The following is a 26,699-nucleotide window of genomic DNA, read 5'->3' on the forward strand; positions in this document are numbered from 1 at the left end:
CAAGGCGCAAGAAAAACGTGCACCCATCTACCCACCCTAGAATTCACTGCATCACATTTCCCAGTTTCAATGACAGCAGCACCACTGATTTTTTTGAGGGTTTCATGTCGAATTTTTAACAACAAGACATTGTCAATGTCTCTCTGCTGGGGGTTCTTTCTCCAGTGCTCAAATAATGTTGTTAGTTGCTTACTGGTCTTCTGCAGACTTAATTTTTTTGATCAGCTTTCTTATCTGCTTACACAGTTGGATGAGGGAGCAACTACTCCAGTGAGAAGAGCTGGGAAGTTGTTTGTTACCCTGGTACAAGAGAAGTACCAGGGAAAACAAACTGAGAAACGATAAGAGAAAGATAGAACTCATTTATTCAATATAATTATTGCAGATGCAACTGAGTTTTTCCTGCAAGCGAACCCACTGAATCCCGTTAAGCCAAGTTTGCCATCATTTGCCTGTAACTCCTATCACACCTCTCATTTCTAAAACCCAAACCCCTTGTAGTAGAGCAATAAAACCAGCTAAAAACCAAAAGCAAAAAAGTGATCTTTCAAACAAGAAGTGTTAAAACCGACAGATCGTGCATCGTGTAATGTGATCAAGCAGTTTCCAGATAGTGTTTTTTCTGTTTAATATTTCTGCAAACTCAAAGCTGGCCACCTCTTTCTTCTGCTTTTTGCTTCTACCACTCCCTGTCCTAAGATAAATTATCATGTAAGTGTCTCTGAACACATTTGATGTTTCCTGTACCTGAAGCAGGGCTTTTTTTTTCCACTACTGTTAAGCCATCAAATTTAATTAATACCGGATATATTGACTTAGTGCTAAGAGAAACATTATCATTAAATTAGAAATTCTTGTGGCGGTGATGCCAGCTCCCCATCTGCAGGGCAAGTCAGACGCGGAATCTCAGTAAAAGTATCAGATGAGGCTGTGAAAGGAAAAAAGCCTTAATAGTTCTGCTCAGTGGTTTGACTACAGCTCCTGCCGACTAATGAAGGCGATGCTAGCACCCTCCGATCCCATAGGGAATCATACTGCTGAGGTCATAGAAATGCCTTTAAAAATTTAGGGGACAACCTGAGAAAGTTAAGCAAAATGAAAAATTCAAGCAGCAGCAGGAGGACAGAAGTTGAAGACTGCAAAAAAATCCGGGATAGCTGAACAGAAACAGAGCAGTGGGGGATGAAGAGATATAAATGGAGGAAAAAAAGCAAGGTATTTTAAAATACTGTTGTGTTCAGAGTGGCACGTTATTGCATGTACTTCTTTAATTTGCAGAAAATTAAGTAGAGAGGTTGACAAATGTGAGACTGTACAAGTGCTTTTGTAGAAAAGGAAAGGACAAATCAATCAGAAAATCACTTCAGTCTATTTGGAACTGTGAACGTTCCAAGAATGTTGTCAGGAGAATGTCAGATTCAATTTGCAAATGACTCACCACAACAAAGAGTAAATAACTAGCAAATATAATTCCTTAGTCCATGCTTTAGCTGCTATGGATAGGAACAAATAGGAAAGTAGGCATTCTGTTCAATTTATGTTCAGCTAGTTGTATTGAGGCTTTGCCAATCCTGCAGTCAAAGCAGCTAGATTACACGGCAACAATCCTAACCTGGCCCACAACATCGGGGTTGAGAAGAAATTAAATGGCATAGCGTGGATTCAACCACCTAATCAGGTGAAAGATCCCCAAACGCTATACCATAGTCACTTCTCAGGATTGCTTATCAGTTTTGAATAAAGCAATAGGAAGGAAAACTAGCCAGACAAAACTTCCAAACTAACACAGAAACAACACTCAGTTGTTTTTCCCTTCAAATCACCCATGTGCGCAGAAGAAATCAAGAGCATTGCAGAATGTGACAAATACATTGCCTCAAACCTCAAGAAATGCAAGAGAACCCTGGTTTAATCTACTTATCAATTCTGTGGCTGAAGCATAAAAATGATTTTATGACAAAACCATGGCCAAAACCAGATAACAGTATTCTAATTTTTTTTTTTTAAGTGTACAGTGCTTTTGGTAAAACTCTTTAGGGCTAAAAGCATTGCTCACATAACCTAAGATATTAATTATACTACTTCAGACTGAGAGGCTGGTTGTTCAGCATATTCTCTCCAACATTATTTCTCTGACATTACATATAATTTCTGCTTGAACTCTCCCTACAAACGGACTGAAAACCCGTTCCTAGAAGTTTGGGGAGAAGAGAGAGAAACAAATCATACAACCATATCCCTGCTACAAAATAGCTGCTTTTTTTATTTTTTTGAGATGAAACGCAAACTTTCTCGCTCTCTAAATCTCCTCCCCCAAATTATCAAAAACCCAATACTGCTTTCCTGCAAATACAGGCCTTTTAAACTGGACTAATTTGTTATATGGCACTGCAGCAAAATGCAAATTAACATTTCCTGATGTTTTGTCCAATATCTAATATCTTATAATATAACTCTTTAACTTTCTTTGGTAGGAGATAATTTTTCTCTCCGAGGTACACTGACTCTATCAGTATAAGCTTTGTGCTTTTTCTGTTCTTTTATTCCTTCAGAATGGCTGAGAAAACTATTAAAATGACTGATAGACCCAAAGAGCCCATCTCCGGGCTTGGCATTTCCTTTCTAACTCTCATTGTTGGTTTAGCCCCCCGTCTCCTTTCCTTCACAGGTGCTTGCTGTGTCGGTCCTTGACAGACCTCTCCGATCCTCTACCTTCCGCTGGGTCTCCTGCGGTGGTTCAGATTCAGCAAAGCTCTCAAGTGCCTAATTCTCCCCCCTCCTCTCTCTCCTGCTTCGTGCTTCACTCCCTGTCTGTTTACTACGTTACCTACCACACAGTTTTCCTATCCACATCGACTATAATTTCTCCAGCACATTACGTTTATGCGCTATTTAGCATGACGGTATGGATCTCTCTATTCTCAATGCCCACAAACCAATAGTCACAACAAATATGATCACAATTTTTTGCTGTGTTCTGCCAACCCCCTGCTGTGGTTATTACTCACAGAGATATGTCTGCATCAGACGTTAAACTCTACCACTGCCTGTAGCGTAACCCAGAGCTTCATACGAACCGCAGTGTAGATATATCCTTATATACCACCTTAGCTGTTTAGGGATACAAAATGAAGAACGGAGAACTCAGGAGTCCTGTCTCCTAGAATTCAACTATAATTATAGGTCACTTCCATTTTAGTAAGTAGGCCAGATCTGGTTATTAAGAAGTAAAGCTTCCCTCAGTGACTCGCTTGATGTCTCTGTGCCTCAGTTAACCCATCTCCAAGCTTCACCGGCCAGTTGTTTCCCTCAGAAGTGAAAATGAGCTTTAAGTCATACAATCTTGTCAAGCCCTTTGAGCTTCCCATACATAAAACAATCTGCAAAACTGGAACGGCCTCAGCGTGTGAGCAGACCCTTAGGGAGACTCGCTCCATCACCGACTCAACACAGGCTCCCGCGTGCTGAAAATCCCTGCTGCAGCTCTACTTCCTACCACGGGGCAGTCTGATCAAACTCACTGCAGCTGAGACCTTTCTGCAGTGTATGTAAAGCCATTTATTCTTGCAAAAAAAGATTTTTCCGCGAGCAACTCACTCTCGCAAAAAAGATTTTTCCACGAGCAACTCACGTTGACTACAGTGGAAGAGACAATGAATGCTGGTGGCTGAATTGTCTTCATAAACGCACGCACAGTTAAAAGAGGCCTAAGATTCAATTTCAGTATTTTAGCTAGTTTTAGCACTTTCAGCTCTCCAGGCAGACAAGCAATGGTGCTAAATGCTTGCCCATGTGAGTGAACAGCTATGTCCTACTGACATCAGCACATGTAAGCTTAAGCAATCTGAGGTAGGAGATATCACCTGCTCAGGACGAAGTTTCTGCTTCAGGTGATACTGGCTGGGCTTTTACTCAGCTGCAAAATAGAACTACAGTCTCTGATTATGGCTCTGCTTCAGCCTCTGAAAAGCTATTTAACTTGTTTCTGCCCAGTAAGAATAAGAACTGTAAATATTCATGAAGCATGTCTGCAAAATGCCTCTGAAAATGAACCTCAGAGATGCTGGGTATTATGATCCATTCTTGCAATACTTTAACATGTCAAAAATGCCCAGCAGATGAGGCAAACCCAAGGCCAGCTCCAATCTTTTATTTAGACTCCCCATCCCCCCTCTTCCCCGTTCATGTGTCAATGCCAACATATTATTTTAGTTTCACAGACTCATGAAAGCAGAACAAATATGAGATGGCCAAGTGACCAATCCTACATATGAGAACAGCTCGGGAGAAGTAGCTCAGTGAATAGTCAACAACAATATTTCCTCACGTTGCAATGACTTTTGTGTGGCAGAAGATGACTTCCTAATGGAATATTGAACTGTCTCCAGGCGCACCTGCCGTGCCAATGAGCGTAATCTTGTACCAGTATCAGTGCACTTATCACCAGGTCTTTGCTGATACAGCAGCTTCGGGCAGCAGTATAGTCTTTTTCATCTCTATTTCCAAATGTCTCGCTGCAATAGCTTTTAGCCTAACATCACATTCATTCTTTAGGGAAATGTTGCTATTCAGTAGATATACGACATTTGGGAGCATTTGCAAAGGAGGTTCTATGCATAGAGGAGCACAGCCTCTCACACATGATCCCCTGGAAACCGAGCTTTGCGATCCTGCAGCGCTGCGGTTTCCTTCAGAAATTATTCTCCCTTCTTCACTGAGAGAAACTGTACCAACAATCTCAGCTTGGTGCTGGTGAATGCTCATTCCTAGCACCGCAACTTGGAGAGAATTCAAAACACCAGGAACACGATTAAGAGGCCACCGCAATTGACTCAGAGGAAAGATTAGAAGTCTAAAATACATCTGGCTTGTGTTTAAGATGGCTTATCATAGATACCAAAAATTTTTAAAACTCACTAGAATAATTGCTGCCTACCTGTGCAGTGCCAACGGGCTGTTACTCAGAATAATGAGATGGAGTCAGTAAAAGTGAGAACTGAGTCTAGACCCTAGGAAAGAGGGAAGAATTGTCTTCCCCAAAGAGAAAGCGGAAGACTGAAACTGTGACAGTGACTCAGGTCTAGGCAATATCCGAGAAAATGACACTGGAACAGGCTGCCCAGAGAAGCTGTGGCTGCCCCATCCCTGGAAGTGTTCAAGGCCAGGTTGGACGGGGCTTGGCTACAACACCTGATGTAGTAGAAGGTGTCCCTGCCCATGGCAGGGGGGCTGTAGTGAGATGATCTTTGAGGTCCTTTCCAACCCAAACCATCCTATGACCCTATGGAAATGTCTAGTAGAGAACAATAGCACAACTATCTGTAGGGAGACTAAGTACCCTAATAAACTTTTTCCATCTATAACTTCTGCAACTAAGCAGCAGCTTCCTGGATTTAGTATTGGCTATTTGTTGCTCTCGAGCTTTCTTTCAGTGCTAAAATGCTCAATGGAGTTAAATAACAGGTATTCTTCCATGGACAGGAATTCCCCAGTCTTGGTCCAGTACCCGGATGGACGAAAACTTTCCCAGTTAGTTCAGTTGCACGCATCGCAAGTCATAGCACAGCCTTGTTTAGGATTTATTGAAAAAAAAAAAAAAAAGAAGTCTAGGGAGCACTCCTTTTTAAATGAAAGGTGTTATTAACTTGCAGTTTAGTAGCTCACAAAATTTCAAGAGCAGACTTTGGCGCCTAGAATTTTCTCCATCGCAAGCCTGTAAGTTTTTCTTAAACTTCTGACAAGATAAGCATCAGCCAGCGTCTCTCTGTTGCAAAGCTAAACCTTCCTTTGCCTTGTGATCAGAGTAAAATGTGTAATCTAAGAAACCACTTTGTATTTCAAGTGCAAAAGCACCAAACACAATTGGGCTGGGTCAGGCGCAGCAAAAGCAGAGTGGGACCAGGGCTGCTGCCCCAGAGAGCTCCCGTGTGCCGAGGAATGGCACAAGCGTGGAGGTGGTTTAGAAGAGGTCTACGTTAAAGTGGCACGAGATGTTCCGGACTTTATTGAGAAAGAAAATTGGCTCGCCAGAAAAAGGAGGTGAGGGCACGGCCCAGGCTGTGTCATTTCACCTTCATGAAGTCACGCAAATTACTGTGCAAGGCCTCGGGGTGAGCCAGAGCTCAGAGGCCTCTCAGGCTGAGAGACGGCTGAGAAACGCTTTCCCGGGGGAGTCACAGAATGAACTGATAAAAAGCTCAAAGATAAATCCCCACTTGCCAGCCCTCACTTTGTTATGGGAGCATTCATTACAAACCCCGACCTCCATCCATGCCTTTTTTTTTTTTTTTTTTCCTACCCAACACGGTGCTTGACCGAAGAGATGTTGACTTTATGAAGGTTAAAGGTGGCTGCCTCGACCCAACAAATGGGATTTCGCAGGAGGGGAGGATTGTTGTTCTTTCTCCTTTCAGGAATGAGGTGTCAGGAGGATGTCGAGGCCAAACAGGCCCCCGCCGAGCAGCTGAGTGGCAGCACCAGCTGCGGAGGGTGCTGGAGCAGGGCAAGGCCCGCGGTTCTCACGTTTGGGAAGGGGACACCAGCTCCTTTTTCCCACAGCTGGAGCTGGAGGAATAACAGCGAGACCTCCGTTGGGAAAACGGGGTCCAAGCAGTTTAACTCGGAGAGCAAAGGGATGTGCAGAAATTGAGTCCTGCCCCAGAGCCAGGCCTCTGCTCGGGCCTCGTGGGGATTCCTGAGCAGGAGCCGAAAGCTGCAGCGAATATCGGACTAATGGACAATCCTCCCCTTCCCTTCTATGCCCCCAAGAACATGTTTGCTTAATTAGCTACATCATTTTGTAGACTGAAAGTAGGACTGAAAAAACAACAGACCTAGGCTTGAATTCATACAGACGCCTAAGATCCCGTGTGACGGAAGCGCATGAGTGTTGTGCGTACGACAACACACACAGAGAGTATAAATGAAATACTTTGCTTTGGCAAAAAGTTCTGGACTCTGACTTAGATTCTGCCAGTGCCCAGAACATTTGCAGCATTCATGAATTCATTGTAACTTGGCCTTTCAGAAAATGAGCAGTCTGAGGGCTTTCCTCCTGCCACTCAGTATGAAATACGTTTTTAACACTTATCCTCTAATATAACACATCAACAGATTTAAATATTTAGGAGACTTCTTCCTAGAGAATGAATTAGGTACCAGATATTTAGTATTTTGCAAGAAAGTCAAGATTCACATGATAGAATGGAATTTGACGTTCTTGTTCAGAAAGAACTGGACTAAACACATCTGACTTCTTGGAAAAAGCCAAGCTCTAAGAAACAACAGATATATCAGGATAAGCACATCTTTTTCTTTTTTTTTTTTCTCCTGATTCCTGGAAATGTTACCATTCTGAATGATAAAGAAGCCAAATAAAGGTATCACTTAAGCCCCTGTGAAAATGAAGGCTCTGTGTCCATCTGCTAAATCTCTGTGTCTACGAGACAGCACAAAAGAAGGGAAAGAGGCGCACACGATCTATAGCAAGGCCTGGGGGAATAAGTATTGGAAATGGTAGCAAGCAGATTATGGAAACGTGGAACACATGCACATATAAATTGTCGTTAAAAACATAGAGAACAACCTTGAGAGAAGTTGCAGTAACCCTAGCATGGCAGTGCTGTGGGCATTCCCAGCTGCCACACTCCCGTGAAAAAGGGATTGAGAACAGATTCCCTGTTAATGTCTTTTCAAGTGTGATGGCTCTTGGGTCTAAGAATCTGCTTTCTGTTAGGAAAAACTATAAAACTTTCAACAAAAGATGAAAAACATGTCTTCCATTGGCATAAAAGCAGGAGATTTCCTTGCAGGAAGGAGTGGCATATTGAAAATTCTCTGGAAAGTAAAATACAGAAAGAATAACTGCCATTGTCAGCAAACTCAGCAAATACATGTGTTACAAAGCTAACCAACCAACCAAACAAAAATCACTCAAGACCTTGCACGTGTGAACAAGGCAGGTTTGCTACTTTTTTTTTTTAAACTCACAATTGGGGCTTAAATTATATATAATCAGTGAAGTCCTTACTTTTATTTCCCGCTTTAGTTCTTGAAATTTGGCATCTGTTGAATTCTGTGTTAGGGCTTTTTCCAAATCCAAGAATTTGGGAATTTCGTTAACAGTGCAATAAAAATAACTTCATAGCGTTACAGGGAAACATTAAAGCCTTTTTTTTTGTGTTGACTGCTGTTTCCCTTTTAAAAAAAATACAGACATTGTTTCTTTAAAAGGCTCCATCTGCAAATCCCATTAGATGTGCATATAAGGTTTCAGATGATTAATAGTTGCCTGCTTTGCTTTGGTTGGAGGGACTGAGCGTATGTACATTAACCCCTCCCTCCCCTCTCTCACATTTCACTTCACAAACTTGTCACTCTCCCCCCAGCACAGTATTTAAAAAGTGTTTCGCTCATGTCCAGCACTTCACAAAGAAGCGAGCCTCAGGCCTTGGGAAGCGATTCAGGGCAAACACTGCCTAGATCTGGTTGCCTTTTTCCACTCGGGACAATGAAGATGTTTAGAAGAGTTCCCAAAGTAACAAGTCTGCAACAGCATAAAACCCACAGACAGACTGTTGTTTAGGAAGGAAATCTATTCCATAAAATTTGGAAGATTTCCTCTCTGCTCCTCTTCTGATTTTTGAAGCCTGAGCTGTAACCAGTCACGAACACTGGCGTGTGGACAGGATTGGAAGCAAATGGATCCCACCAGCAGCAGCTGCATGCGCAGTCCACAACCTCCTGCCCCGCTTTGGGGGTGCCTGCGGAGCACCCCCGCGGATGTCAGCACAGCAGCAGGGCTGAACCACTACCCACCGGCACCGTTCTCCTTCCGTCAAAAATCAGATTTTGCTGCTTACTCTGATTTCTCAACCTCCTGCCTGGTGACTGCTCCCCATAGCTTCCCGCGTGAGGAGCGAGCGTTTGTGGAGCAGCACCCCTCCTTCCAACACTCTGACTGGCATTTTGCAGCAACTGAGGCCAGAAGACGACTAAACCCAGGACTGGCCTTGGGTTCTGAGGAGTCAGAAGGCAGCAGCCCAAATCTAGTGAGTGCGGCGGTGGGTATGACTGAAGACGATGAGGTACCAGTAAATACTACAAATGAGACTGAGAAAAAGTCGTCCAAAAGAAAAAAGGAAAACTCAGGTAGGTGATATGAAATCAGGGTTGTGGGATAGTACAGGCTATAGAATGAGAGCCCCTGTAAGATTAGGAACTAAGAAATAAAGCTGATGAGGACAACATTTTGTAATTCTTGACTGGGGAAACTTACACAATAACACTGAAATTAAATGGCTTATTCTTTGATGACCTCTGGTGTTTGTATTTCACTCCTGCAGATCTTCTTTACTGAACCAGGCATTTTACTCACCAGCACAGGGTGCGTTTGCTGTAACTAAACAGGAATCACATGGCACGCATGAACTGAGCTGAAAGTGCTAGGATGTGGAGTTGTGTGTTGCATACCTGCCATTTGCCCAAGCACAAGAGAACGGCAGTCACCTTGAGCTGCCTGTGCTAGTTGGAAATACTGTACTAGGATTTTGACATCTCAGTTTGTGGTACAAGAGGCAAAGTCTCCCTTGAGATGTAAATTTTGCTCGGCTTCACTAAATATTAAATGTTTTTTTCCTAAAAACAAGCAGTACTAAAACTATCTCCATTGGTACAATGTCCAACAACGCAGAAAGAGTAGACCGCTTTCATTGTGTCACCTTAGTTAACAAAACACATTCTTTCTACAGCGCAATACTCAATAATTTCATAGCTATACAACCTCTGATTTGCTGCTGTCTCAAATCCAGGTACGTGAAATATGCATTAAACTGTTTTCTCCTAAGGAAGCTGTGGAAAATTAAGATGCTGTATGCGTTCATGTGCTATAGTGTTCATTTACGGGCTACAGTATGCTTTTCCCCACAGCACTGCTATGAATGCTTTCCAGTATGCCCATTTCACAGATAGAGAACTATTGATTTATTTTTATGTTTTACTGGCTGGCTAGAGAAGAGCCACCTCTCATCCAACTTTTCATTTCTCCATTTTGCAATTTAAACAAGCAGCTTGTAGTCGTGCTCTCTCTGTCACACAATTAGTCCTAATCTCTGTTCTCTTCCAATGTGAATAGGTTGTCAGGGGACATATAAACTAACTGATATTCCAGACTTCTTTATGCCCAGAATCTGGTTTACTCCTCTCGGTTACCTGTTTTTTCTTTAGAAACACAGCTTTGTAGAATTTAAGTTCATTTCCATCGAAAACAAAAACATGTTTGAGGCAAAAGTTTCCCAAAAACCCAAATGCAAAGAAGTTTTTTTACAAAAGTTTAAGAGAGAACAATGCTTTTATTATAACATTTGCTAGTCAAAGGTAAACAGCAGATTTCAGCATACTCGGGTTACAGGGATATCCTTATTCTTAAAGAGACTGTTTCCACAGCACGTCTCCCTGTTTTAAGTAGAAGACAAATGTTCCTTCTATTCTCTGTTACCAGCACCCTTGACGTTTTCTTTTCATACTTGCTGCTGTCCCATATACTTTTTCCTCCCAGGGGAGCTGTAAGCGATGACATCCCTGAAAGGCATGGTGTTCCCTACCTTTTAGCAACTCTTGCTCTCTGTACAAGTTGTTACTCTAGCGAATGCAGAATAACAAAAACATCCCAAAGGGGGTTCTGTGGCTTTTCCTTTCACTCCCTTCTTTGCTTACCAGACAGCAGGTAGAATTATTTGATAGCCCTCCTGAAAGCTTTTCCTTCCTTCTGCCCCCCAGACAAAATAAAACAAATGAGGGGAAAGTCTATGAGCAATTTTATTGTCATTTCCTTCACTTTTACAGCAGTTCCAGAAATGCAGCTGGACATATCACATACTGATTGATTATTCTAAGTGGAACATAAGCCTTTCCTCTCCCTTGAGAATTTTCCTTGACTTCTTTAGAAAAATCTAGGTACCCAAAGCCTCTCTTCAGAGATTGGGCTAGTAAAGAAAAATATATTAAAATCACTTGAAGACAAAACTGACAAAATAAACTATTTTCTTTTGGTTGGTGCCTTACCCACCACAATTTTACCTGAACTGCAATATAGATACAGAATTACCATGATTTGCACCAGTGCATGCAAAAGCCTTTGGTCCTTGTGAAGACCCTAGTTATTATGAGATACACAGGGAAGATCTTGGAACAAGGCGCTTTGCAGAGTATTCTGAGAAAAGTCTAAAATAAGCAAATTTCTCTGACAGATAAGCGGAATGGCATAAAAATAATAAAGCTTGTCAGTCTTTAAAACTTTCCTTGAAGCATGGATATATTGAAAACATGTGAAGAGTGGCTTTGTTATGGCAGTAACAATAGTGGCATCTACTACTAGAAGTACTCATGGATAAACACGCACGCACCTTTCCCTTCCTCTACAGACTTTATTTAGATGCCATACTCAGTCTTGACTTCACAGGCTCACCAAATGACCTGAAGATAGAAGTTAACCTAGTGTTAACTTTCACGGCTGCCTCCGCCATCCATCCCCAAGCCACAGCCGTTAGCATTTTCAAATAAAATTTCAATAAAGTTTCTCTCTGACCTGTCCCAAACTGTACTTGTGTTATTACGCACTTGAAGGCCCCAGATCTCCAACGATAGTAATATAATACATAATAGAATTCAGACAGCTTTATTTTATGTGAATGAAACGGTGCCGAATGTTAGTGAGATTGCAGCGGCAATGAGGACGTGGTAACAGTGCGTAATGACTCCCTTAACAACAGTACCTATACAACGTCCTTGACTGATGAATTCTGGAAACCTTTGCATTAAAACGTCTAAGGCTGATCTGAACTCCTGCCTGCCGGTCTTTCTCAGTCTTGCCACTAGCTGCAAAGAGGATTTTCTAAGCTTGTGATTCCCATTTACAGCCACGGCGACATAAAAATGGGGTCGGTTGGACGGAGCTTTGAGCAGCCTGGTCTACTGGGAGGTGTCCCTGCCCAGGGCAGGGGGGGTTGGAACAAGATGATCTTTAAGGTCCCTTCCAACTGTAACCAGTCTACGATTCTACGACAAAGCAGTAGGTGAGAGCAGACAGCAGCAGGTAGCAGCACATAACCTGAGAAGGACTGAAAAGCAAAGTACAGGCAAGTCCCTGATCAGTTTAAAGTGGTCTGGGTGCAGGGCGCCATGTGTCACAGCCCTCCGTACGCACCCTCCATTGAGCATTATTCCATGAGGTGCACATTGAAGTAACTTCCGGATGCTTTATCTTCAGCTGCCACATGAACCTACTATTCATGAGGTCACTTTACTTGGCTAATGTTCCTGATAGCTTTCAGAATTTTATCTTCCATAACAGCAAAATCTATCAGTGTCTTACTACGTGATTGGACCACTTAGAATAAATACGCTCTCAAAGTCTTTTGCATGGGGGGAAAAAAGTAACATTGTGCAGATGCTTCATATTTTTATTTTACTTTCTTCTACTGAGGCAAAAATTGCAGACGTCGCCAGTAGTTTGCAGAGCAACAAAGACCAGGTGCATTGATGTGGGCTGTGGATCACCACAAACATCTAACAAGCAAGTAAGATCCTCTGCGTACAGGCGTTAGCGACCCCCATACTTCTGTGCCTAAGCTGCTCTCTGAGCAATACCAGTGCCCTCTGTGGTGCCAAAATCCTGTATCTGCACAGTGCAGAGCCCTTACGCCTTCCTCCAAAGCTTGTTTACTGGCTGTTGTTAGCAGACCAGTTCACCCCAGTAAGGGAGAGCGAGTACTACTTTGTGAGACCAGATTCTGATTCAGTTACGCTGGTCGCAGGCACAAAGCAAAGCTGACTTCTGTTGACCAGCTCCAAACGTTGAATTTGGCCCATTGTTTTACAGGGAACAGGCTGCCTTTTCATACACACACGTATGTATTGGTGCCTGACGCCGGTTTTGGTTTGGGAACTTTACAGCACAGGAACATGTACCGTTTGGGTTCCTATGCATATTTTGCTGCAGCCCTGGGGAAAGGCAGCTGTTCAGTTCAACCGCACAAGGAAACTGGTCGGGCTCCTGGAACTATGGCATGCTTCATGGTAGGCACACAGATCTTCCTGTGATTCCTGAGCAGCTTTTTTTTTTCCTTAAAAAAAAAAAACCAAAACCAAACCAACCAAAACCTGTCAGTACAGTAGGAAAATCTTTCCAAGACAATTTGTCCTTTCATAAAACATTTGCCGTTTTCCACATTCTGTTGATAAAACCCTGAGGCATCTAGGCCCTATTTCCACTTTTGGAATATCACAAAACCTCCAGCCACGAATAACCATATGGCTCTTTACAACACCATGTGGCACGCAGCCTGGATGACAGGATCCGAGCTACACATCCTGCTCTGTTCCCAGAAACACTTAGCTATTTAAAATTCTTCACGTTGTTTTTTTGGAGATGAAGATTGGTGGAACCGCCCCTTCGAAAGGATGTCCTTTGCACAGGGCTAAGTGCTAAGCTCACATGTATATTCAGGTTGCATCAGGTGGTTTTACCCCAGGTTAATTTGACAGAGGTGGTGTAAGTTCCCGCAGCGTGATATTGGCGTTGGAAAGCTGCTTCGCCCCTCCGCGCGTTTGCTAGGGGAGCAGAGACCCCGAGGGAAGCCCTTGAGAGCAAGACTCGCAGAAGCTGGTGGCAAAGTTCCCAGCAGGGGACCCACACTTCAAATCCCACTTCCCCACCGCGCTCTCAAAAGTCACGTTTGTTAGCCTTTGGGAAACACGTAATGGCGTGAGCGTGGGGTGAGAGATGAGAATGAAGGGGGTTCTACAACCGCGGCCAAAAGCACGGGGAGAAACTTTTGTTTTGCATACTTTCCCCAACTTTATTTGGGGATTTTTGAAGTATAAGTAGCAAGAACAACGTTGATGCAAACAAGACTAATTTCCTTGGAAAGGAGAGCAGTACCACCGCAGGCTGTGATACCCTGGTCCCTGTGCACAGTATCACTAACAGGAGCTATGTTTGGTTTCTCTATTTCTGATGGACAGAGCTAATATCAGATCAATCATGAAGCCTACAGCCACACCTGATAGATTTTTTTCCAGCTTTATTACTTTGGCAACCAAAGGGGCATCTAGAAGATGCTGCTGCGTGTCGTGCTCGTTGCTACCATTTTGTGTATCATTTCTATGTAGAAATATTATGCTGGGACACATGGAACTTCATTGCACACCGCTTACACACAAAAATAAAGTAATTAATCCTCAACATAACAAAAAAAACCTACTAGCATCTTCGGTTCAGGGAATCTAGCCAACCAGAGGTGCAAAAGGGACAAAAGAACCAAGAACTTGTAAAACTGACTCCCTGAAAGATCAGCAGTTTGGGCTTTGCTCACCGAAACAAGTGCAGTTTTCTGTGCATTGCTTGGGGATTCTTCACAAGCACCAATTTTAAAATCATAGGTGAAAAAAAAAAAAAAAAAAGAAAAAAATTTAAAAAAGAAAATTAAAAAAAGAAAAGGGAAACAGCAAAGGAAAAAAGATTGCCGCAGTCTCAGGCAAAGTCAATTTCTGTTTGCTTTTTAGCACTTTTTAGGGTGCAGCATCCCTTTGGCTACGGCTTGAGATTTAGCTTTGAAATATGACACTCGACCACATTGCAGCCAAGTGCACAAATAACATAGAAGTTTTTCGGGGCAACCCAGTGACGGGTGCCCATCATGCACCCAGATACCAGATCTTCCTCTAGTTTTCATTTAGTGAAGATTAGAAGAAGCTCAAAGTCTGGAGTATTGTGGGCCAATTCAAAGCACGCTGCACTGGTTCGCTGGTGTTGCTTGTTTTACCGTGTGTTCCCCGGCCCCAACACGCACAAGATTTCCAGGCCATACGTTAGCGTAGGGTGCTTACTAAGTGGCTTTACCTTACTTTACCTTACACCCTGCACCAGAGGTTGTCGCCGCGCACTCGTAACACGCCGCACACCATATACCCAAAGCTCTGGCTTTGCTGCCTCTTGCTTGGTAGGTCAGGGGAGAGGAATAATACGGATATAAGGAATGAAAGTAAAGATGTGGGGAAGGAAATTATTTTGATGCAGTGATGGCGAGGAATGAGAGCTTCCTTCCCATAGCTGCTCTTTTCTGACCTTGCAGCCCCAGGCCTGTTTGACAACCCACCCCTTCCCGACTTTGAGCTGTCCCAGCGTTGTCCCCTTGAGCCCAAGACCGGCCACACTGATTAGTCCTGCTGAGCTCGAGGGGGCACAACACAAACTTCTGAATACTTCACTGAGTTTCACTTCAATTAGTAGTTTGTATCAGACCTCTGCACTACGCATGTTCCCGCAGCTGAACATAACCACCAATTACACACCATGTGTGCTTGCCTCTTAGAAAACCAGAACTCAAGCAGCAAGGCAGAAACGAGCAGCAAATCCCGGAAGGAAAGGACAGCTTTCACAAAGGAGCAGCTACGGGAGCTGGAAGCTGAATTTGCCCACCATAACTACTTGACAAGGCTCAGGAGATATGAGATAGCTGTGAACCTGGATCTCACCGAGAGACAAGTACTTCCCGAATCCCTGCCTCCCCAGCTTCTTCTTCTTCCTCCCCTACAACTTCTCCCTAAAGCTAAAAACCAGATATGTTACTTGAGGGTGCACTTTTGCAATGGCACAGAGGTATTTTAATGCAAAGCCTCCACATTGTTTTAGAACACATTTGTTACAAACTTCTGTAAGTAGCTAATAAGTACAATTATAGTTATCTAAAGATACATTTGGGACTAACTGATGTCTACTGAGCTGTTGTTTACCACCACTCATTGGTACGTACTGATATGTCAAGGCTTACAGGCAGAATCTGGATGTCACCTTAGACTGTGATTACCAGGAAGTTATTAGAATGACAGATGTTTGATGCATGCTTTCTTCCTGGGTCAGGCAGTGTTTTGAGGTGATAAGGAAAAATGCAGAGTTCTGTGGAGAGAGATATTTCCATTCCCTCGTGATCTCAGTCGGGGTTTCCTTAGGAAAGCTAAGTGGACAATCGAGGAATTGCTCAATTAAGTGAAGCAAATTACAATTCCTGAAGCAGGTGGACTAGATGTTAAAAGACTTTAGATGCACTGTGCCCATTGGACTGACACGCTTAGTTGTCATAAAGACAGATTTTAGGCAAAGTACTTGTACTACTTTTGTGGGTTTCAGAGAAACATCTGCCTGGAACAGTTTAGAAAGGATTGATCCTTTCTAGGAAGGTTCCTTTCACCTTTTCTTCTAGAACTCCACAAAACATCTGTCTATCGATACACACACTTACGTGTAGCTCTGCTTATACAGCTCAGATTGGGGCAATAAGTAATTATTTCCTTTCTGTCACCCAGGTCAAAGTATGGTTTCAAAACAGAAGGATGAAGTGGAAACGTGTTAAAGGTGGGCAACCGGTGTCACCGCATGAACACGACCCAGAAGACGGGGACTCGGCTGCCTCCCCCAGCTCTGACTAGTTCTTGCAGCAACGGGAGAGGAGTACGGGGAAAGTAACTGATCAGAAAGCGGATGCAACACTGCTCCGGGTCAGCTCCACTGTGAGATGAGCCTGCTCGCAAAACCTGTAGCCCTGAGTCTTTAAAAGGTGTATGATGCTTTAGGTTACAGAGGCGATTAAAGGACACAGGGGAAAAAAGCCAAAGGAGGGCACAATTTTGATTTTTGTCTGAATGAATTTAACTTTCTCTGGAATTGTCTTACTACCACAGCTGTGTCTTCAGAATAAAAGCTAACGAACACTGAAGGTAAAACAGGAGTAATATTGTCTAGGCTCTGAAACACTCAGAAAACACAGGCTGTCGGTCAACACGTGATAACGCAACTGCGTTCTCATCCTGTTTCCCTGGTCACATCTATTCATTGTACATTTGGACTTGACAAGGCACATTTTCCTTATGCCTTACTTTAAGAGAAAGAAATGCTTTGATAGTCACTGTTTTTCTTGCAATATGAATTGAACACCTGGAGGGCTAGGCAGTAAGATTATAAAGTAAAAATTTGAGACCAAAACTACGTACGCGCAATTCTGCTTACTGGTTTCAGAAGAGATGGCTTTCACACTGACGGTCCAAGATGACAGGTGCCTTCTTGATGGTAACAATTTGCAGAGGGAAAATTCATCCGAGCTGACTGTAAATCCTGAAATTTAATTGTTATATCTCAGTTTCAAACACCTTTTCAAAGCAGTAATCACCAAGTGTCACAGCAGGTAGAGCAGAGATTAAGCCCTCAACACAATAGCTATCACTATTCTGTTTTCAACATTTAAATCTATATAACTAAAGGAAAACTACTCTTTAGTGCTGCGTTTCTTTCGGATTCATGGAATCTCTCTGGAAACCCATGGTTTTCTTTGTGAATTCAGGATTGTCAGGAGAAGCAGAAAACAACATTAACTGGAGTGATTTAACTGAGTTTATTGTCTCTTTGTTTTTCATTAGAGGCAAAACTTTTGTCCAAGTAAACATGTACATGTATATTTAAATTATATAAAAAAATCTGTTAGCCTAGATATCGTGTGGATTTACACTCATTACTTACTGCCTTCTAAGTCAATATCTGGATTTATGAAATTTACAGTTAAGTGACCAACTTAGCCCTTTTTGCAACCTTCCTATTAATAGGTTATTTCTTGTGACTTTTTTTTTCTTGGGGGTTGTTGGCAACTGATCAAATACTTCATACAAACTCATAGCAGCTGTGCTTTTCAAAACATAAACATATCTTGTCTTTGGTCACCTCTGCCTCTGACAGAGTTTGAGGACGAACTAGGGCTACCGAGATGCTGAGGGGACTGGAACACCTCTCTGATGGAGAAAGGCTGAGGGATTTGGGTCTCTTCAGCCTGGAAAAAAGGCGACTGAGGGGGATCTTATCAACGCTTATAAATACTCCAAGGGGGGGTGTCAGGAGGATGGGGCCAGGCTCTTCTCAGTGGTGCCCGGGGACAGGACAAGGGGTAACGGGCACAAACTTGCCCCTGGGAAGTTCCATCTCAACAGGAGGAGGAACTTCTTTGCTGTGAGGGTGGCAGAGCCCTGGCACAGGCTGCCCAGAGAGGTGGGGGAGTCTCCGTCTCTGGAGACATTCCAACCCCGCCTGGCCGCGTTCCTGTGCCACCTGCTCTGGGTGACCCTGCTCTGGCCGGGGGTTGGAGGGGATGATCTCCAGAGGGCCCTTCCAGCCCCGGCCAGGCTGGGATTCTGTGACACCAAGAAACTTTACCAGCAATCTTGAAAGCCACTAGAGCCGACACAACCAACTGCCTGTACTTCTGTCATAAATAATATGTAAAAGAAGCTTTCCAATCCAGACTCACAAACTGCCGTGGCACCACCAGAAGTCTTAAGAACACTTCCACTTGAAATTACCCCCCCTTTCAACCAAAACTTGTAGCATATCAAATTATGGCATTTTAGAAAAGCGTAGTGTCCGTTTCCGTTTCTCTTGTCTTTTTATTTAATGTACTGAGATCATGTGTTAAACAGAATTTTACACCAGTATATCACATTATGACTATTGAGAATACTGAAACTTTGGTTTAAATATTTGAAAGGTAAGCGTTATTTGGAGCTACAGCATACTATCTTCCTTTCATCTTACTCTGACGCATTGTTATCGGGGTGTAATGTGGACTGCAGATATGCTGGATATAAAGCTGCATATCTGGATGATATGTTTATAAAGTTATATGGGGTTATTCCACTTGTAAAAGACCTCAAAATAGATAAATATCAACTTTTTTATTTGAAAAAGGGTTGATGTAGTCTTTTCAAAGAGCTGATTACTGTATCTACTACGAAAAAAAGAAAAAACATCCATTCCATTCCTTCTTTAACATTTCAAACTGTATTTGACAGATGAAAAAATTGACAGTTTGGAGTATATCCCTTTGTGCAAAACCAAATAAAAATAGTTCTTTCTTAAAAGAAAATATTTAAAAATAAAGAAACTTGAGAACTGAAAAGCTATACAAGGTATGTGTATACCTTCATATACCACTTCAAACCAAACCCAGTAGGTGGAATGGAGAAAGGAGAATGTCTCATTAAAAAAAAAAAAAAAGTCATTAACTCTATTATGTATTTGAGAGAGGAGAGGAGAGGTTAATAAGGTTAACAACCTCACTATTCGGGTTGCATAAAAGTAGTTAGCTAAAAAAAATTGCCTATGCACAGATGAGAAGAAGCTACGGTTTACTGTAACTTTAACAGCAAAAAATGTCTACGGCTCTGCTCAAGCCTCAGTGCCTTCTGATTAAGTTTCTGACTGAAGTCACTAGTTTAGCTCTTGGCAAACACTGAAGCAGGCTGTTTTTGTGAAGAACGCTGGTGCTAACTCAGGCATCCTACCCTCATCTCCAGGAACGCAAAACGCCATGGGGCAGGAGTTCTTTGTTACTCATTTCCTTGTGAGCTCTTCAACCAATTATGCGCTGGCCGTCTTGGCAGTTAGAAAGTTTGCCAGCTGCAGAAGTGTCTTATTTTGTGATGAAAACTTTTGGGGTCTTGGTTACCAACATAAACCAAAATCAGATCCTCACCCAGAAAGAAGGCTAATAAATCTTCCCTGGCAAGGAAGCTGCCAGCGGGAGTATATTGCAGCCCGCGTTCACTTAACAGCTAGTCAATGGGATCTCAGTCCGTACCTGTAACTACAGGTCCCAAGCAGTTCTTGCTCTGGCTTTTGAGAAACAAGGTACAAGTCACCTGTGAGATCATCTTATGCTTAGGCAGTTTCCTCACAAAACCATCTGCTTATTCTAAGACTTCAGTGTTTTGCGAAGGAACATTTCCCTCCCGACATCAAAGCGTTTGACCCCTGAACCTCTGGTGCCGAGAATCTTTCAGGCAAAGCCTGTCATCTGGGAGCAAAATCTCTGACCTGCAATTATTTTTCGCAGAAATACACATCAGGCTTTATTCTCTCCTCAGAAGGGAAGCGAGCTACCTGGGGATGTTGGGCGATGCTTCCCGTGCCCGATTCTCAATAAATAATCTGAGCACACAATCGCCCACAAAACACGGGAAAGGCCTGGCAGACCTTCCACAGGAAGCACGTGCAAGCGGAGAAGCAGGACTTTCTTCCCCTATAAGGCCAGTGCAAATAGCCCACAGGGACTGGGGATATCTGTATAAACACAAAAAATATGTGCAGCCCTTTCTGCCCGTGCTGCCTCTTCTAAATACAGGAAGAGAAGCATTTTCCTTAGAGTCATACATTTTATGGACGTTTTACCTACCTAGCCAGATGCCGACGTAGCACAGGCCCTAATTTGTTTTACATAGTTTCTGCGTCCCGTGACTCCTCTGTTGTCAGCCCTCAGTTTCTCTGCATCTTTCTACCGCATTAAGCTAGTGATTTTTCCAGTCAATGGAGCTACTTGGACAACTTAAAAACAACCCCAAGATGACTAAGAAAGCACATGCTCATGTGTGCGTACACTTGGCAAAGTCTTAGACAGGTCCGCAACCCCACTACAAAAGCTTCAGATGGTCCATAACTTTAAATAATCACTGATTTTTGATGCCAATTACACCATCACCACCTCCACATACACCCCTCCATCCAAGTCGGCTGAGTAGAGAACTGAAGGGGGCAGGGGGGCTGGACTGGACCGTCTCCAGAGGTCCCTTCCAACCCCGACCGTTCTGTGATACTGTGACAGAAAATGCTCTGGATCGGGCCTGACAAGACAACCTTATTTTACTGAGTAACGAGACGGAGAGGAGACCCACACAGGATACGGCTGTGTTCTGTCAAACTTTATTTCAGTGTACATCTTGGCCAAGACATAATCTAAATCTTTAGTTGTAGAGAGTTCCTGTCTCAGCTGCTCCGTATTTGGTTTCTGCACATCCTTTCTCATCAAGCTGGGTTGTTAGTGTGGGATAAAACGGCGCCAGCTTCAATAAAACACCCAGCTTAGGGTAATGCCACGGGACCATCAACAGACACCGTAAACCATGCTAGAAGAGCTACGTCTGAATTCTCAGCTTAAATGATAAACACAGGCAAACAACAAAATGATAAACATAGGCAAAACAACTACGTATGTGCACTGAAAAGATACAGACAACCTGTGCCTTCGAGAGGAAGACGCCAGTGTTCTTCGATTAGCTGTGCGCTATTAGGAGATCACGTAGATGCCCCAGATAGCATGTCTAGATATCCCATATAGTTTAGAATATCCTATATTTTATTGTCAAATCTCACAGCCCCTATAAAAGCAATTGCGACACTGCCTTTTCCGTATCCAGGAGTAATAGATATCTTTCCTAGACCCAGCCGAGAGAAGACGATATCTTAGACTAATAAATAAAAGATGCGGCAATTCTGACAACAGGTACTTTACAGCTACTGAGCGCTGTATGTGTAGATGATCTGTGCAAATGTGGATGGAAAGGGAAAATTTCCTGGCAGGTGTGTTGAGCCTGCGTATAGACATACATTTGTCCGGTCGCGCCATCCGAGAGCGTTGTCCTGAAACTCCCCTGGTTGGTGTTTCCTTCTTACCCATTAGGAAAGCAGTCCTGCAGTTTCTTTCAGAATTAGCAGCTCTCCCTTTCCACCTCCTAAGGCCAGGCATCATCATGTCTTCCCGGCTCTGGGGGAGTGACACCAAACATTAATCTCTGCTGAGATGCTGCTCTGCTGTAGAAACAACCGCCTCTTGTCAGCGTAATGTGGAAAAAACCTAGCCTGCCATTTTTCTCTCTTCGCTGGATACACCTTATCACATAGCCAGAAAAGCCTAATGTTTTGTTAAGGAGTGCAAAGGTTAACGCACACCAGATGGCAGAGAAACGCACTTCTGTGGAAGCTGGAGGAGCGTTCAGCCGAAAGTACAGCGGGCGGGAAATCTGGGGAGGAACGCTCAGAGGTTCTCTCAGCATTTTACACAGTAAAAAACCTGGTCCAGATACGAACCATTGAAAGTCCTGCTGCCTCTTAAAGGTCTCTAGAGCTGGCCTGTCTCATGGAGCATCACCTAGATCTATGGGCAGCTTGAAAATCTGCATGTGTATGACCCACTGTGGAGACACGGAAAGCCCTCGCTCAGGGCATTGTGCTAGCTGCTGAGCTCACCCCCCGCCGCCGTTTCAGCTTTACCAAAAGAGTAGTGGAAATTATGTGCCCGTGTTTAGCAATAACTAGATTTTTAGGGAGGGTGAGACGTTATTACTGACACGGAAGCAGGGGACTTGGGGGTGGCAAGAGGTCCACTTAATCACCTTTACCTCACGTTTATATTATCATCCCAGACTTCCTCCCCTCCTAGCCAAGAACTCCTATGCTCCCACCTCTAAATAGTCTTTCACATCCCAGCCACTGGGAAATGACTAATTTACAGAATGGTTCAGGTTGGAAGGAACCTTAAAGATCATCCAGTGCCACCCCCTGCCCTGGGCAGGGACACCTCCCACCAGCCCAGGCTGCTCCAAGCCTCATCCAACCTGGCCTTGAACCCCTCCAGGGATGGGGCAGCCACAGCTTCTCTGGGCAATGTGTTCCAGTGCCTCCCCACCCTCACAGTAAAGAATTTCTTCCTGATATCCATCTAAATCTCCCCTCCTTCAGTTTGAAACCGTTACCCCGTGTCCTGTCATTACACTCCCTGATCCAGAGTCTCTCCCCACCATTCCTGGAGCCCCTTTAGGGACTGGGAGGGGCTCCAAGGTCTCCCAGGAGCCTTCTCTTCTCCAGGCTGAACCCCCCCAGCTCTCTCAACTCTCTCATTTCTTCCCATTCACAGATGAAACAGGTCTGGGGGCACAGAGGTGTCATGCTGCTCCCTGCTTGGCGCACACCCTTGCTGGCACACAGGGTGCTGCGGGAAACACAGCTGCACCCAGAGCACGGGGGTGGCACACAGGGTGCCTGATAGCTGCCGAAAGCGCATGTTTCCCCTCCAGCTCTCCTCCAACCTCCCAACCTGTCATGAGCTAATGAGGAGAGTCCTTGAAGTCCCCACACGTCCAGTCCTCCTGATCGGGAATGCGCGACACGACTAAGGAACCAAACATTTCAGTTCACGCTGTCTGGAAAACAAGAGTGCTCTTTTAGAAAACACTTCACAGCCAGAGATTTTGACTGTGTCATATTCTACATAAGCAAATCTTACAAATCCCACTTCCAGTAGAATTTCCTACGCACGGAGCCAAGCACACACAACGGATCAGGGCAGCTCGCAGAACAGACGCACCATTTTTCAATTACCCCACTTTATTCCCCCGCCTCTAGCAGTGCTCGTATTAAGTTTCATCAGCCACTATCTCATATTTTGGGTAATTCTCTTCCCTTGAGGAAAGCGTACAGCCCCTTCAAGAAATATTATATGTCTGCGTTAGTGGCTGGGCTCCGAATACTGGATCCGCGCAGCACTTCTAGGCAGATAGACAGGAAATCCATTTTCTTCCAGTGATTACACTAGAAGGGCTTCTGTCTGACTGGAACTTGCCTATAAAATAATCTCAGCATCAGGCTATCACCTTTCAGGCTATATTTGTGAATTACGATGGGGCAGTTTCCGCTGCAGTACTGGGTACGGGCAGGTGTCTGCAGAGCCCTACAGCTCCTTATCCTCACCCTCCTTCCCCCACAATGCCCACATTGTTTTAATTTCTACACAAAGGAAGGACTTTCATCCAGGATCGGACTTTTCCACCACTAGTCCCTCCTTCTACACCGTAACTTTTTATTTTATTGTTTTAAGTAACTTTTACACAAGGGTAAGCAGCTGGTTGTCTGGAAGCTCCTTTGGGAGCAGATTGGAAAGAGATAACGTGAGTGAGTAACAGAGGATGGTGACTTCATACCATGGAGGTTTGAGTCACATTTCTCTCTTTCCTTTTCAGAGAAGAAACATTTTTTTTAAACCTCCCTCAATTACGCCGTGGGTTCTTGGCTTTGGAGCAGGAAACAGACGTGTGAATTGACTCTTATGCTTTCTTACAGGCTTTAATTTTTAGTTGAGTGAAAGATTCCGATGCCCCGCACTCATCCCCCGTGATCATCTGCAACCCAGAATCCCCCCCGCAGAGTATTTCCTACGCTGGGGAGTTTATCGCCAGGCGAGCATTAGCGCAGCAATGCTACTGTGAAGTCAACGATGGGAGAGAGACGCCAGAGAAAGGATTGTTTCCTCCTTTCAACGCTCACCACAAACATCCTTACAGTTTTATACTTTCGTCTACTTTTCATTTTATATTTCTGTATTTTGACTCGTTTCTGTGTGTCTACGTTTTGACCCTTTCCATTCGGTATTTCTCTCACGAGAGACGATCAAGAGAAGTGATGTAACCGATGAGGACCTGTGCATAGTTTCCAATTCAGAGGAAGAAAAATCTCTCAGATCTAATTTCCTTGCTCCGTCCGCTTTCCTTAACTGCGGGGAGGGAAGAGGACAGACCTCTGTTCCCAGTGTCAGGGTCACTAACAAATGTGACCAGGAAGTTATTTTCCAGGGAAAAGTAGTATCACTCTCCACGATAATTATTCGTGATTATTTCTGCCTGAAGTCAATTGAGAAAGGAGATTCTGGGAAAAAGTGTAGCTCAAGAAGCTGAGCTTCATTCAAGTATTTTGAGATTTCTTGCTCGGGTCAAGTTCTGCTCGCACCCAAGGTCAGCCCTACTCTTCTTTCCTTCAGTGGGGCTATTTCAGGCTAACTTCAGGTTATGCTTCTACATCATTAGCTGATTTTTCTCAGATTATCTAATTTAATACATACCTATCCAATAGCCTAGTCTATAGATTCTACACAGAAAGCGACACAAAGCGTAAAATAAGGCTTCTTATTTAAAAGGACTAACAGCACGAACTTGTGTCAGGCTACTCGCTGCTTTCAGGAGGCCTGAATTCAGCCAGACTGAGTTACAGCAAAGTTATAATAAATTTCTTCAAAGTATCGCCTTAAAAAAAAAAAAACCAAAACTATTAAAAAGAGAATAAAATAACAAGATGAGAAATTGTCTGTCTCAGGGAAACATTTTAGGCACCTCTCTCCCTTGTTTGTTTGCAGAAGAGAACACAGACGCAAGGGGGGTATGTTTTACATTACACAACATAAGGGTTTGTGGCATTTCTGTCTGCACCGAAGACGTGTTTATACTGGTAGGTTCCATTCTGAATCTGTTTAATATCCTGGGAACGCTCGGAGTCCTTTGCGCGCTCCAGGCAGGAAGTCTGTCATGCAACATACTGAGAAGGCATTTCCAACCATTCAAACGTTAGATAAATAAGCATGAAAAAAAAAAAAAAAGTCATTCTGCGGCAATAATTAAAATTCTTCTTGTGATTTTGCAAGATTTCTTAGAGAACAAGCCTCCCAATTCTAGAAGAGTTGTTCGTGAAGTCCAAGAAATGCATAAGGGAAACAAGCTCAGTGGAAAACATCCCAAATCATTTACTGTGTGTTCTGTAGTGCCAGGAGACATTAGCTGAGATCAGAGCCCCACAGTGCCCAGCTCAGAGCAGGCCCCATCTCAAAGACATTTTGCCATTTAAAATAGATAAGTATCAAGAAGAAAGTAAAATTAGTCCTATGGACTCTCCTTCTCTAGGTTGTAAAGCGGGGATTTGCCCAATGCTGGAAGAGCACTGGTAAGGGATCCGAGATGCCTGGAGCCCTTACCTGGTAGATCAATGATAATACTGTTCTTATCCTGAGGTTATTATAAGAATCACAGAATGGTTCGGGTTGGGAGGGACCTTAAAGATCATCCAGTTCCACCCCCCTGCCCTGGGCAGGGACACCTCCCACTAGATCAAGTTGCTCAAAGCCCCGTCCAGGGGCTTGAACACCTCCAGGGACATAGATAAGGAATAACTACCCATCTCTGAGAGATCAAGTCTGGCCCACAGCATCTTATTACTGCTTATACGTAACAATTTCTTTTGTATTTCTTTTCTTTTTGCATTGTGAGAATTTCTCAGCCAGTAAGGAGAGCAGCTAGAGAGCGAGCCGTGCCTGAACCTTTCCTGAGCTGAAGATGAAACCACATTCTGCACCTGGGAGGGAGCGACACCAGACACAAGTAGAAATGGGGAGAGGAACCAGCAATAAGGAAGCGTTTCTTTACCAAGAGGGTGGTCAAACCCTGGAACAAGCTTCCTAGAGAGGCAGGCAGTGCCCCGTGCCTGTCGGTTTTTAGGAGGCATTTGGACAAAACCCTTTAACTTTTTGTCAGCCCCGAAGTGGTCAGGCAGTTGGACTAGATGGTTGTTGCGGGTGCCTGCCAACTGAACTCTTCTATTCTATTCTAGTTGCAATTTCTTCCCCATCTTTTACATACGTGATGAATATAAGTCACCATTTGGTAAACACCACAAGGCTAATAATGTTGGATTTGGAATTTGTGTATAACTTCAAATATGAAACTTGGCTTGAATTTTCACTTTCCTTCACAGTCACTAGGGCCAACTTGACCAGCGTTATTTTTAGGGGAAAAATGAGCTCTCTCTTTACAGTCTTCTCTCTGCTGTAATTTCAGTGCGTCTCTGCCAGAATCAAGATGAGATGATGCCAAGAAAAAGGATGAGCTCATTGCATCGAACGGTATGAGGTTTCACAAATGAAAACCTGCATTACTCTATTGAGAAGTAGGCAATGGTATACAGCAGGGTTAAAGGCAGGTATTTTTTATTGGAAATAAGGGGGAAAGGCTTT

At 43.6% G+C, this 26,699-nt stretch overlaps 1 protein-coding gene across 1 annotated transcript; it reads left to right on the plus strand.

Moving 5' to 3' along the window:
• The first annotated feature begins 8,371 nt into the window (after positions 1-8,371).
• MEOX1 (mesenchyme homeobox 1) lies at positions 8,372-18,669 on the plus strand. Its single transcript, XM_054224364.1, has 3 exons — positions 8,372-9,150; positions 15,372-15,544; positions 16,363-18,669. The coding sequence occupies exons 1-3, from the start codon at positions 8,700-8,702 to the stop codon at positions 16,483-16,485; spliced, it is 747 nt and encodes a 248-aa protein (XP_054080339.1). The 5' UTR covers positions 8,372-8,699; the 3' UTR covers positions 16,486-18,669.
• The last annotated feature ends 8,030 nt before the right edge of the window (positions 18,670-26,699 follow it).

Source organism: Rissa tridactyla, chromosome 19 (assembly GCF_028500815.1).
Source record: "Rissa tridactyla isolate bRisTri1 chromosome 19, bRisTri1.patW.cur.20221130, whole genome shotgun sequence".
NCBI classification, from domain to species: Eukaryota; Metazoa; Chordata; class Aves; order Charadriiformes; family Laridae; genus Rissa; species Rissa tridactyla.

Bases quoted from the DNA above. Each gene is read 5' to 3' on its own strand.
- MEOX1 (XM_054224364.1), top strand. From the start codon at position 8,700: ATGGATCCCACCAGCAGCAGCTGCATGCGCAGTCCACAACCTCCTGCC. The intron at 9,151-15,371 runs GTAGGTGATATG...CTTGCCTCTTAG, and splicing joins AAGAAAAAAGGAAAACTCAG to AAAACCAGAACTCAAGCAGC. The intron at 15,545-16,362 runs GTACTTCCCGAA...TCTGTCACCCAG, and splicing joins TGGATCTCACCGAGAGACAA to GTCAAAGTATGGTTTCAAAA.